The sequence below is a fragment of the Ahaetulla prasina genome, chromosome 15 (genome assembly GCF_028640845.1).
Source record: "Ahaetulla prasina isolate Xishuangbanna chromosome 15, ASM2864084v1, whole genome shotgun sequence".
Taxonomy (NCBI): Eukaryota; Metazoa; Chordata; class Lepidosauria; order Squamata; family Colubridae; genus Ahaetulla; species Ahaetulla prasina.
In genome coordinates, this window is record NC_080553.1 from 18,154,299 (window position 1) to 18,167,616 (window position 13,318).

At 49.8% G+C, this 13,318-nt stretch overlaps 1 protein-coding gene across 5 annotated transcripts in view; it reads right to left on the bottom strand.

Annotated features, from left to right (window-relative positions):
* HECTD4 (HECT domain E3 ubiquitin protein ligase 4) overlaps window positions 1-13,318 on the bottom strand; it is a 58,733-nt gene that overhangs the window by 39,637 nt on the left and 5,778 nt on the right. For all 5 annotated transcript variants that reach the window (XM_058158342.1, XM_058158340.1, XM_058158341.1 and 2 more), the window contains exons 2-15: window positions 11,010-11,527; window positions 9,749-9,838; window positions 9,357-9,487; window positions 7,464-7,572; window positions 7,175-7,313; window positions 5,109-5,279; window positions 4,789-4,981; window positions 3,470-3,631; window positions 3,121-3,234; window positions 2,445-2,585; window positions 2,037-2,269; window positions 856-1,001; window positions 413-483; window positions 146-251 (exon numbers count right to left, since the gene is read on the bottom strand). In XM_058158342.1, the coding sequence (XP_058014325.1) occupies window positions 146-251; window positions 413-483; window positions 856-1,001; window positions 2,037-2,269; window positions 2,445-2,585; window positions 3,121-3,234; window positions 3,470-3,631; window positions 4,789-4,981; window positions 5,109-5,279; window positions 7,175-7,313; window positions 7,464-7,572; window positions 9,357-9,487; window positions 9,749-9,838; window positions 11,010-11,527 (2,324 nt within the window). The remainder of the gene's footprint in view (window positions 1-145; window positions 252-412; window positions 484-855; window positions 1,002-2,036; window positions 2,270-2,444; window positions 2,586-3,120; window positions 3,235-3,469; window positions 3,632-4,788; window positions 4,982-5,108; window positions 5,280-7,174; window positions 7,314-7,463; window positions 7,573-9,356; window positions 9,488-9,748; window positions 9,839-11,009; window positions 11,528-13,318) is intronic.

Here is a 13,318-nt window from a genome sequence, read left to right on the forward strand (position 1 = left end):
GTGCATCCTATAAGCGGGTCGGGAGAGCTACTTTGGCCTCCCCTGCCAATCGTCACTGCCCGGCAGGCAAACTCCCTGATTCATTCAATCAGTGTGCACAGCCCCTGCTTTGGGCTGTGTGTGTGTATGGGGGGGGGGTGTTTACCTGCAGTGCTCATCATCTTCACTTCCAAATCTGTTGTTCTGGAGTTGTTCAGCCATGTTGGTAAGGATCACATCTCGAAGCTGGGCCAGGCCGCTATTCCTGTCTCCTAGAAGGGGGCGATTCCAGGAGGAAGGTAAGTAGAGAGGCCTGGGATTGTGCTGCAAAGCACTGATACCACTTTTGCCTGATGCATGCAGCGAAGTGTACATTCCAATTTCCTTTTAATGTACAAATTAACGTGCACTCCCGCCCCTTAAAAACTCTCACCTTCAGTTAAGACCAGTTTCAGTAGGTTATTAATTTCTGTTTCTCCAGGGTACAGGATGCTTAGACCAGAGCTGGAAAAGGCAAAGAAAGGCAACACAAAAACATACGTTTGTGCAAAAACATACAAAAAGAACACTGCGTTCTGAAGATAAACTGATTTTATCAGCTAGCATATGCTTTGAACTGTTGGTAATATTATTTGATACAACATGAATTATGGATACCCGTCTGGAAATCTGTAGCATTTGTTTGGGGAAAGTAAGAAGATATATATTTTAAAATACGCTGCAGCTTGGTATACAGCACAGCAAATTCACCCGTCCTAGTAAACAAAGCCAAGAGCAGCTGCTTTGTGATTTTTATTTACTTAATTTCATGAGAAATGAACTTTCCCATCCATGTAGAGGCCTTCTGAGCTTGTGAGGTGAGGCCAGATGACCTACCTGATGGCCAAGCAGACCTCCTTCTGAATTTCGGGGCTGATCTGGTCGACTGGGGCCATCAGGAGCTGCCAAAGCAAAAGGCCTGATCGCCTTATGATCTCCCGGTTCTTCTCGGTTTGGGGGCTGAAGAAAAATTTAAAAACCACCTGCAAGACAAGCGTTGCAATGCAATATGGGAGGGAGGAAGAGATGCATAGTCATTGAAGTAAGACACGCTGTGCGTTCTATCTGAATTCACTGGAATAACCAGGTTGGTTCAATTTACTGATATTGGAGAAGAAGAGTTGAAGAAAGCAGGTTGATACGTTCAAATGCTCCTATTTTTGTTTCTTATGAACCTCCCAAAAAGCAGGCAGAATTATCCCACGGAACAGAGTTTTTCAAACATGACAACTTTATGATGGGTGGACTTCTAGGATTCCCCAGCCAGCCATGAACCGGGTGTTGAAGCCCACCTATCTTAAAAGTTGCCAATATTTGAAAAAAATGGCCACAGGTGATCAGGCTTGAATTTCGTTCAGTTTCTGGTTGAACAAGAATGAGATTCAGCCTATACTCTAAATCAGGGCTGTCAAATTGGATTTCTTCCAAGGGCTGGATCAGAATTGTTGTTCTCCTCTGCGGGCTGGCGGTGGGTGGAGGCGGGTAGCAGTGTGTGTGTGTGGGGGGTGGAGATGGGATGGACGCCTCCTGCAGAACCCTGCCGGCCAAAACAGGTCGCAGGGGAGCATTTGAGGCCCATTTTCGGACTCTGCTGGCCAAAAACTGGCCGCGTTGAGGCCCCGCGGGCCAGATTTAAGCACCCCATGGGTTGGATCCGGCCCGCGAGCCTTGAGTTTGATACCCCTGCTCTAAATTGTTGCCTTCTTGCCAGGGGAAGCAACAATCCAGAGCACATTTCGGATCAATCAAGGAGCCAGCAATACCCACAGAGTGGCAGCAGATCAAAACTCTCCGGTGGGGTGCCCCATTTCTGGCACTGATGATGTTACCTAGTTTGGGTAATGAAACGTCTGCAAGAAAACAACCAAGTTCAGAGAGCCCCCAGGACCCCTCATAAACACAGCGGAGACACACCAAGGAAGTCTCCTCCTCCTCCTCCTCCTCCTCAACACAATAGGATCTGAGCTGTTGGGGTAACCTCAGGTGACCAAAAGTGTGCCTCGATCAGGTATAGATACCTGGAAAACCACCAGGATGCAGCGTATGATGCAGGTGTCCCCGTTGACCATGGCTTTCTCCATGATGTCGCAGATGCTGCTGAGGTGATGGGCTTCGATCGGGTGTTGCTTGGCCAGGAAATTTGTGATTGGCATATTGTTACTGGCTGCCAGCAGGTTGAGCTGATGGATGCACATGGCGCCCACGTGGTGCAGCAACTGGTTGATAACCTCGTTTGTGGCTATGGCATCTCCTGGGAAAAAAATCATCACGTCCTTTTTAAAGTTGCCTGGCAAAGACAATAGATCACCACCGACAAAAGGGAGAGAGAGACGGGACGCCGATTATTGCTCAGAAATAATTTCCGATAAATGGGCTACGGGAATTTCGGGTTATTACCAGTGCTGATGGCACCTTTCGCCTCCTACCTTGTGGCTCCAAGATGACATGGCTGACTCCCAGCCTCTGGCAGATGTAATGGAAGGCCTGGTTCCCCGGGTTGCACCACTGATCGATGTAGTCGTTGGAGCACGTCCAGATCATGTTGTTCATGGCATCGTAGCATGCGCCTGGACAGAAACATTGGTAGCGCCCTTCATCAAAAGGGAACTGGGATGCAAAGCGAGCAAAAGCTTCCAATCATCCCCCGATACCGGTTGTTAAAAATATCTCAGCCTCTTCATGGAACAAATTGCCTCCAGAGGTTATGGATGCTCCAGCGCTGGAGGTCTTTAAGAAGCGACTGGCCAACCATTTATCTGACATGGTATAAGGTCTCCTGCTTGAGCAGGGTGGGAGGTTGGACTGGATGACCCCCAGGGTCCCTTCCAGCTCTGTTATTCTGTTGTGCACGCATGTCCACATACACATCCCCTGATGATAAATTTGTCTCCTTTCTCTGCATTCATTCCCACCAACAGCAGAATGTTGGTGGGTGTTTTTTTAAAAAAAAAACTATTCAGGAGTTATTTGCTCTTAAGAAATTTGCACCCAAGCGTTCTGTCAAAGCTCAGCTACTTAATGGCTCGCGAAAGCCACCCTGTGGAGTTTAATTCGGAAGGTGCCGGTAGCAGCCTGCATCTAGGGCAGGCCTTTGGGGCTTACCTAGGCCAGGGACAAGGGCCCCACGTCCAAGGGAGCTCCCAGCAGCATCAATGAGGTCTGCTCGGCTTGCAAACTGCCCGTCTGAGAGATTGTAGACCAAACTGGAAGCTAGGACTTTAAAGAAGGAATCGGCCATCAATCCCTCAAGTAATTCTAAGAACAAACTGCTCGTTAAGGCAGAGCCAAAGCTTAACCGCCGGGGACTAAAACCACCTCTTGGAAGAGTCAAACCGACCACTCCGACTTCAGTGGGGAAGTGCCAAAGCCAACAAAGCCACCCTAGGCTCTTTCCCTCCCTCCCTCCCCTCCCCCCCTCCCCTCCACAAGGCAGAGAGGGAAAAGAACGTACTTTTCAAGGATGACAAACCGCTACTTCCCCCAAAGAGAGACCGGGTGGCAGAACTGCCGGAGCCTCCCGGAGGTGGGATTAACATCACAAGGTACGTCCCGCAGGTGTAGATTGGGGTCTTCCGTAGCATTTTGAGAGGCAGACCACAACTAGTGTTAGCAGCTTGGGGGGGGGGACAAAAAAGGAAGAGGGGAGTTGTGAGAAGCACACGGAGATCGTTTTGCCCAGCAACCGCAAGCAGAAGACAACATGAAGAACCTGAACCAACGCAGGACCACAAGAAGTGACACTGCCCACCCCCCCACCCGGGAAGTCCTTCGTAAAACACCTCAGACAAGCAGGTGCTGTACCTGCTTTCTGACGTGTTTGCCCCCCCCCCATTTAGCAAGAAGGCTCAGCTGTCCCCTTGGGCAGGGAAGCCACAGAAGGAAGTGCAGAGCTGGCAACCGAGTCGGACAGTGATGAGGCTGAGGAAGAGTGTGGGCCAGTCCTGGAGGCTGGGGAAGGCCTGGATGAAGGCTCTGCGTCGGGGCCAGGGCCATCGGGGAGTGAGGTGCAGACTCCAGAGCCTCCAGAGACTGACAGTAGTGGGGCAGAGGAACCGGAGGAGCCTGTTCCTAGTGCAGGCATGAGAAGAGCTGCCAGAAGGCAAGAGCAGCTAAAGCAAAGAGGACGACTCACCAACATCCCCTTAGGAAAACAAACTTTTGTGGTCCGCCAGCAGCCTGCGGAGCTGGCAACCGAGTTGGACAGCAAGGAGGCTGGAGAAGGCCCAGATGAGGGCTCTGCGTTGGAGGCAGAGGTGGGGCCAGGGCCATCGGGGAGTGAGGTGCGGACTCCAGAGGCTGACAGTAGTGAGGCAGAGGAACAGGAGGAGCCTGTTCCTAATGCACACATGAGAAGAGCTGCCAGAAGGCAAGAGCAGCTCAAGCAAAGAGGATGACTTGGGAGTAGGGCCAAGAGATGATTGGCCCCTCCCATAAGGCTTAAAACAGACCAGCATCGGCGTTTGGGCTTTTTGCCGGAAAACAATGTTAATAACTTTGTCTTGCTGCATTTGTGTCGGCGTCTTCTGAACTTTTGCCAAGAAAGGCCTTTGGCAGTTTGCCTAATTGGACCAAGGTTGGTGACAGGACTGAGGAATTTGTGTTGGGAGGAATTTGCTTTAATTTAGTTGGACTACAATGGGAATGAAGTAATTCTCAGCTGTTCTAATAAAGTCCGTTTGTTTTTCCACTGACTGAGTTTCCTACTACCTACTTGGGCCTGTCTGGGTCACAACAGGAAGAAAGGATTCCTGGGCACAATTTGCCCCTTACCTGCCTGGTCCTCTTTCAGGGTATTGGAGATGGTGGAGCCCGTCAGCGCAGCCAGGGTGGCCGAGGGGGAGGCTCTGTACCTGGAAAGCCTGCTGAGCAGCATCTCGTTAATGCTCTTGGCCGAGTCCCCCTCCTTCCTCATCAGGATGATGCGCTCCTGGAGGGGCCTGGCGACGCAGACGCCGTTGTCCACCTGGGCCAAAGAGCCAAACCAAGGAGAGAGCTCTCACCGGTCTGTGTGATGTTCATTGCAACACGGAGGGCATCTGTGCCAGGCAGGTGCCCCCCGTTGGTGCCCGTCTTCTGGGGACGAGACTCACCTTGAGTTCAAAGACGTCCATGAAGACCGAATGGCCCTTGGGGGTTTTTTCATTCAAGCTTGCGGGAGACCAGATCCAGTAGAAATAGGTCCCGTCCGAAGAGAGGTGGACGGTGGTCATGGTGCTGCCTATGGGAAAGTGATCAGGGGGCATTGGGAGAAGCTGGCACACCTGGGCAGAGAAATGGGGCAGGGGGCAGAAGGGAGGAGAAATTCGGTTTTACTGGCATTTATCATGACACGCTGATCCCGAAAGTATCAAGATGCTAAGTGGTTCTGCATACTGATATGCCGGCCTGACATTTACAATTAAAATCAATATTTATATTTCAAACAGACGCCACAAAGAGACGGAGCCACTGCTTCTTGTTTTAAGAAAGAAGAGTGCTGGAAACAAAACAAAATTTGTTCTCATCACGGCAAAGCAAAAGAATCCCAACTTGCAAGGTCACACTTGCTGATCAAGCACGTTAGAAAATGAATGAGATTTTTTTTAAAAAAGCTTCTGTCGATAGCCACACCGCGTAAGAACTTTCTGCCCTCCCCACCACCGGTCGTTTCCCCCCAAGGTTTAATCCTGCTCAAAATTGGAAGCAGCTTTACTATCAAGGTATTTCCCCCATCAGAAACCCTGAAGTCAGTCCTAATGTGCAGACAGGATGGGAGAAAGAGCTCCGCCAACATTTTTCCAAAAGGAAGACACGAGTTCTAATTGGGACTCAGTAATTTGCTTCGTCCTGCCTGCTGGCACTAGCAGATCCATTGTCTAAACCGGGGGTCCCCAACTTTTCAGACCTCAGGGACCACTAAGGTCATAATTTTAAATCCTGCGGACCACTAATATGATCTGCCTAAGGTGGTCATGTGACTGGGTGGGAGTGGCCAACTCGATGTCACTCACGTCGAGGGGCGCCTTGCCAGCCTCTACTCCTCGCCTGCCCGCCTGGGCTCCTTAGGGCCCCAACAGGAAGCAGTTGTTGGAGCTAAGCAGCCACCGTGAGAAAGAGTTGGCAAAACAGCTGGCTCAGTTCACACACCCATGTGCGGGAGGGAGGGGGGTGTGGGGGGGTGTCGTGTGCACATTGCATTATGGGTGCAGGCACACAGGCGCACTGTCACGCACACACATGTGCACTTTCAGCATGCGACGACAAAAAGGTTAGCCATCATTGCCCTAAGTCATTGATGGCAGTCTGAGCATTTGTGGGCTGATTATTATTATTATTTATTATTATTTTTATTATTTATTGGATTTTTATAGCACCCTTCTCCCGAAGGACTCAGGGCGGTTTACAGCCAAGATAAAACCACAATGGTATACAAATAAAACAATAAATTAAAAACTTATTAAATATATGGCTGAATTAAAACATTTAAAATCATTAAAACCCCATAAAATATAAAATTTATATCAAATATTAAAACTATTAAAAATCCTATGCCAGTCTTGCGCGAATAAACAAATAGGTCTTCAGCTCGCGGCGGTCCAAAGGTCCAAAGGTCAGGCAGTTGACAAAGTCCAGGGGGAAGTTCATTCCAGAGGGTGGGAGCCCCCACAGAGAAGGACCTTCCCCTGGGGGCCGCCAGCCGACATTGCTTGGCGGACGGCACCCTGAGAAGTCCCTTTCTGTGCGAGCGTACGAATTGGTGGGAGGCATTTGGTAGCAGTAGGCAGTCCCGTAAGTACCCTGGCCCTAAGCCATGGAGCGCTTTAAAGGTAGTAACCAAAACCTTGAAGTGCACCCGAAAGACCACAGGTAGCCAGTGCAGCCTGCGCAAGAGTGGTGTTACATGGGAGCCATGTGTGGCTCCCTCTATCACCCGCGCAGCTGCATGAAAAAGTTGATGAAAAAGTTCCCCAAGACTTTTCCCAAGACAGAAAATGTCCCCCAAGACAGCAGGCGCACAAGGGACTTTTCTTATTTTCTGAAAGACCACCCAGTTTTCGAAGAGCCAAAGGCAATTAATTAGGATTAAAGATGGGGTGGGGGAGAACCGGACCACTTGGCTCAATCATAAACAAGGCCCTGGAACAGACAATAAATCTAAAAACTGCTCTGATTTTACCTGAAGAGTGTTCTGATCAATGACCTGGAAAAGGGAGTGAGGTTTACTGTCGAAAGAGACCGGCCTGTGGAGCAGCCGGCCGTTGCCGAAGGCCACCCAGCCGGATTCCAGCTCCTCGTTGCGCGAGTACACAAAGCCCCTGAAAGGAAGAGCAGGGGAGCTCTGAATCAGGCGCTTCTGTTCGTGGCTCCCATTCCTGTCCTTCGTTCCCTCCGGAAACCCACCCAGTATCGTCTTTCTCTCCATGGCCATTCCTCTCTCGGAGACCGTGCTGTGGTGCGGGACTTACCGTAAAGTACCGTGTAATCCCGAGCCCAATTTGCTGATTCCCCGGCCAACGGAGTTGGTGGTATAAAGATAAAGTCCATCCACTGCCAGGCAGCGTCCTAAGTCTGCATCTGCAAGAGGCATTCGGGAGGAGGAAGAGGTTATTTTCAAAGCCACAGAATTTGGGGCAAGAACGGTGGAGAAAATGTTGCTTTGAGCCACAACCGACCGTCATCTTATTACTGAGTCTCTATAACTGTCTGGTTTGGTTCTGCAACCCAACAAGACAGACACAAGAGGATCATTAGAACTGCAGAAAAAACAATGGCTACCAACCTGCCTTCCATCGAGGACCTGAATACTGCACGAGTCAAAAATAGGGCTGGGAAAATATTTGCAGATCCCTCACATCCTGGACATAAACTGTTTCAACTCCTACCCTCAAAACGATGCTACAGAGCACTGCACACCAGAACAACTAGACACAAGAAGAGTTTTTTCCCCGAAGGCCATCACTCTGCTAAACAAATAATTCCATCAACACTGTCAAACTATTGACTAAGTCTGCACTACTATTAATCTTCTCATCGTTCCCATCACCCATCTCCTCCCACTTATGACTGGATAACTGTAACTATGTTGCTTGCATCCTTACGATTTATACTGATATTGTTTCCTGATTGCTTATTTGTAGCCTATGACTATCATTAAGTGTTGTAAGTGTTGTGCCTTGATGAACGTATCTTTTCTTTTATGTACACTGAGATCATATGCACCAAAGACAAATTCCTTGTGTGTCCAATCACACATGGCCGATAAAGAATTCTATTCTATTCTATTCTATTCTATTCTATTCTATTCTATTCTATTCTATTCTATTCTATTCTATTCTATTTGCCTACTTTAGAGGACCTTGTCGTGTCCCACTCCTCCTCTGACGGCCGGGTCGGGGAAGTCCGTATCAAGCGAGGCTGCGAAGCCTCTGAAGCTCTGTCAGAGTTCTCAGGGCAGGCAGGAGACCAGGATGTGACTTCAGCAATCCAAGTTAGACTTTGCCTGACTCAAAGAATGCCAGAAAGCAGATCCTTTATATAGGCCATGGGGTGTAGCTCCATGACTCAGCACTTATCCAGGCCTGCCCCTCCCTTCCTTTTGCTGACGTCGCCTCTCCATTCTCCGGAAGCGTGGATCTATCCATTGCATCGTTTCGTCCCCAGCTACCGGTAATCCCAGCTCATGGCTGGCTTCAGGCGCACATGCTATCGGAGGGAGGTTTGTTTGCTCGGTTTGTCCGGGCATGGTGCCAGGGCTGGGGGCTGGAGGCATGCCAGGACGTTCTTCTGCACTATAAGTCTCTGGCTGAGATAGCAGGAGATGAGAGGGGCCCAGCTGCGGCGGGGGGCGGGGGGGGCGAGCGAGGCACAACAGACCTTCAGTATGGCTGCCACCCTTGTTAGGTCTACCAAAGGCCAACGGATTTCATTCCGTCAGTGGCAAAAAAAGCTTGATGCATTTGTCTCATTTTACAGTTAAATCTTTTCCTATGTCCAGTTCTGAGCATTGACAACTGGAGAGCACCAAGAAGAAAGATGCGAACCTGGAAGAGAACTCCTCCAGGGGCAGGAGAAAAAAACTGGCCATGAAGCCCGAGAGATTAAGAGGCTGGAAGAACGGATCTCTGCTCTTTATTGTCAGGGTTGCATTTTTATTCCCGCATTTGAAGAGAAGCAACCTTCTTAAGAAACAACAGCATTTGCTCTGTCCCTCATTCTGAAGGTGGTTAATCCCCTGTGGAGGGAAACCTTCTGACTGCCTCTACCCTGCTATCATTTTAGCCACGGCTTCTGCCTGTCCTGAGAATATCAAGCCTCTGGTACGCTAAAGGCAGGAACATCCCACCTTCCCGCGTTCTTACCTTTATTTTCTGAGCCAGAGCCAGGGTTAGCATCAGGTGCCGGCAACATGTCCTCAAAGCCCCAGGACACCGTGTGTTTGGCCCCTAGCAGGCAGGAGGGCGATCCGGGTCCGCCTTCTAAAAGCAGCAGCCTTCAGGGAGCAGATGTGGAGACACACACATATATAAATACACACTTCTGTGAAACAGAAAACAATTAACTACAGAAAAATACAGAGTTAACCTTTAGGGGCTTTTAAGGGAAGGGGGCTGCTGCATGTTGACATCCTTCGGCTTTGTATTATTGGGAGAAAACAATGAACTTGGCATGACTGAACTGAGGCATGTAGTTTAGAGCAATACGTGGGGTGCTCCCCATCCACTTCCTCCCCCCCCACCATCCTCCTCCTCACCTGTACAACACGTCGGCCACAGGCAGGGATCCCAAGTCAGTCTGTTTTTGTAGGAGATGGACGGTGTGAACAAAGGTTTTGAGGGAACCCCTGGGAAGGAGAGAACAAGGCAGTGGTCACTCTTCAGGTCCTGTAAGATACCAATGGAGGTGACACAGAGAAGAACCTGACACTAATGCCCGGATAAATCAATCAATCAAAAGACTTGGGGACCGATGCCCATATATTGTATACGATTCCGTTTCCAATCAATGGACACGTAGCAGTAAGTGAAAGATGATTCAAAGCCACTGGAGAAAGAGATAGCAGCCTGGGTGGGAAAGGCAGGAAAATCTAGCTTAGGGGAGGATCAAGAATAGTATCCTGGAACTCGTCTTGCATGGTGGTCAGAATGCAAAAGGACGCCAAGAGCGATGAGGTGGTCCCGGCCGATTCCGCTTTGTGAGGACTGTCCTGAAATTCAGGGGACTGAGGAGCCCCACCACTTCAGCAGGAAAGAGACGGAAACAGGCCCTGGAGCTGCTCCTGAGGCTTCTTTTCCTTGGCAGAACCGGGTCGAGAGCGGGAGCTGCCGAGAGGCTTGGTGAGTGGGAAGCAGCTTCCGCCTTCGGGCTCCAGGGATCAACCAAGAAAGCGGCTAGGGACTGGGGTCAGCTGCGGTTTGCTGTCCTGCAGGACAACGCAGAGACCCCTGAAGGAAGCCAAAATATTTACACGGGGATGGGAAGAAACCAGCATGGCCTCCTACAAGTAACAGGCAGTCCTCAATGTACAACCGCACGGGAGCCCAAAATTTACGTTGCTAAGTGAAAGATTTGCTGCTCGTTGTGCCCCGTTTTATGGCCTTCCTTGCCACAGTTCTTCAGCGAATCACTGTAGTTTGTTAGTCACACGGTCGTTAAGTGACTCTGGCTTCTCCCCGGATTTGGTCACAAAAGGGGATCACGTCACACACACACACACATACACACAGGACCCTGCGACCGTCATAAAGGTGAGTCGGTTGCCAAGCGTCTGAATTTGGATCGCATGACTGCAATGGTCGTAAGCGAGAAAAAGGGCCCTAAGTCGGTCCTTTCAGTGCCGTTGTAACTTCGAACGGTCACTAAGTGAACGGTTGTGGAGGACTATATGTGTTGGAAAAGACGGGGGGAGTGGGCTTTTCTTAGCACTGCAAAGGAGAGCCAGGAGCCAAGCAGAGGTTTCCTGCCCCAAAGGACACCAGAAACACCGCCCTCCCCCCCCCCCGCCCTTCCTCTACCTGGCGCAAGCCAAAGCCACCAGGGCCGCAGCGGCCTTCTCCTTCTGCCTGTGGGGGATCTGCTGGCCGCCGGGCGAGGTCTCCTCCAGCCAGGAGCAGAGCAGAGCTTCGATGCCGTTCAGACAGTCGGCGGGCTCCTTGGTCAAGCTCAGGGGCTGGCAGTCCCGGAGACAAGTCAGGAGCACCTCGGCGGTGACGTTGCCCAAGGAAGGGTCTGTCCTGCTCTGGGACTCGATCAGGGGGAAGACCAGGAGCAGCCCCATGCGGGAGGTGAAGGGCGCCTGCTCCGACTGCTGCAGGAGGCCCTGCCGCTTGAGCAGAGCCAGGGCCTCCTCATCGCCCGGGCTCTCCCGCTCGTGCTGCTCCTCCAAGGCCAGCTGGCGCTGGGCGTTCCACAGGCCCCGCAGCGCATTCAGGCGGTACTCCAGCAGGCGGGCGTAGGCATTGCTCTGGTTGCCGCAGATGGCGCGCAGGCGCTCCGACAGCTCCGTGGGGTTCTTGGTTTCAAAGGTTAAGATCTGGAGGGGACAGAAAAGAGACCGTCAGGCTCCGCGAGAAACGGCTCTTAGGAAACCACCTTCACAGCCCTTCAATGGGTAGAGCCCGAAGCCACGCAGGAGACGAAGAGCTCCAAATTCATCAGTCAAAAGGGGTAGAATAACTGCAGCTCTGCGGGCTTTAGAACAAGGTTTCTCAACCATGGCCACTTTAAGACGATGGGGGGAGGGGAGGGGACTTCAACTCCCAGAATTCCCCAGCAGCTTTGCTGGCTGGGGAATTCTGGGAGTTGAAGTCCTGTCCCGTCCCCTATCTTAAAGTGGCCATGGTTGAGAAAATAGTTTTCCAGAAAGGCCGACAGGAACCAATTATCCAAGCTACTGACTTTTCCCCTTAAAAAATCCAGGCTGGCCCTTGGCATTAATTCACCTCTGGTCAGAATCCTGCTGCTATTTAATGGCTGCCCTAAGAAAAGACACAAAGAACTTACAAATTTCGTCACTGCCATAACTGCTTAAAAGCCTGAGCTTTTAAGCAGGGGAAGAAATACTATCGATTCCCTCATTTTACCCCATCTTGCAAAAGCATGCATCTCTCTCTCTCTCTCTCTCTCACACACACACACACATGAGAGTGCTTTGATTAATGACCAATCGTCAAATTTGTGTTGTGCCAAGGCACCATTAAAGCAAAACCGCTATCCAGACGGATTTAAAATTTCGGATAATGTTACAATTCATTTTGTGATCAGTATCAGGTATTTTATGAATTCACCACCTTTTCTTGGTTGCTTTATATGGCTTGTAGGTGACGTTAGATGACATATGAAACCAGCGCTTTGTTTTCTGAGCAACTTTAATGGCAAGGAGCAAGAAATAGGATTACCTAGAAAAGATTTCAAGGCCAATTAGCCAAATAAATACAAGCTGGCATACATAGTTAGCTAAATGCTGCAAACATTGATTTAACGGGTCCAAACTCACAATGGGTTTTTAAAAAATCCATTCGGTTTTCCAGCATTACAAATTCACCATGGCATCCTACAAATTCTAAGACCGTGCAAAATTCAATAGAGGCAGTTTCTGCTTTTAACGTCCTTTAATAAGGAAAAAGTTGTGATTTCATGCAGGGTGAATAAGTAAGTTTAAAAGGAATGCCCTTCCACTCCCAGAATTCCCTGGCCAGCATGAAGTTGAAATCCACTTATCTTAAAAGTTGCCAAGGTTGAGAAACAGGATTCTAAGGATTTGATCCCAAGAAAATAATGAACAGCCCCACACTTGGGTCAAACCCTTTATGTAGCTTGTACCTATGTCTCATTCTCCTCCTCTGTATATTACCCTCTTTCCCCCAAAATAAAACATCCCCTGATAATAAACCCAATTGAGCTTTTGAGGCATGGCAATAAGGCCAAGCACTTATTTCAGGGTTAAAAAAAAAAGACAGGGTCTTATTTTCGGAGAAACACGGTATTTCTCTGCTGACTCGGGATCATTGAGGACAGAATTCCCTGTTATTCAGGGTTAATAATTCCCCTTGTTTTTAAGAATACAAAAGTAATGGAAGATCCCAGCCAGTCCAGAGTCTTCTTGGGAATAAAGGAGAGCTGGTGCCCGTACGTACGTCCCCCCTCACCAAAAAAATAAATAAATGACTGGACCAGCTCTTGCAGCTGAGATGCCTGCTGTATTGGCAAAATCTATATCCAGGTAAGCACAGCAGAAATATTGAAGTCTTAGAATACGCCGGTAATGGGCCCGAGTGGCTCTTTTCCATTGTGCCGCAAGCGAAGTAGCCCCTAAAGAGCGAGC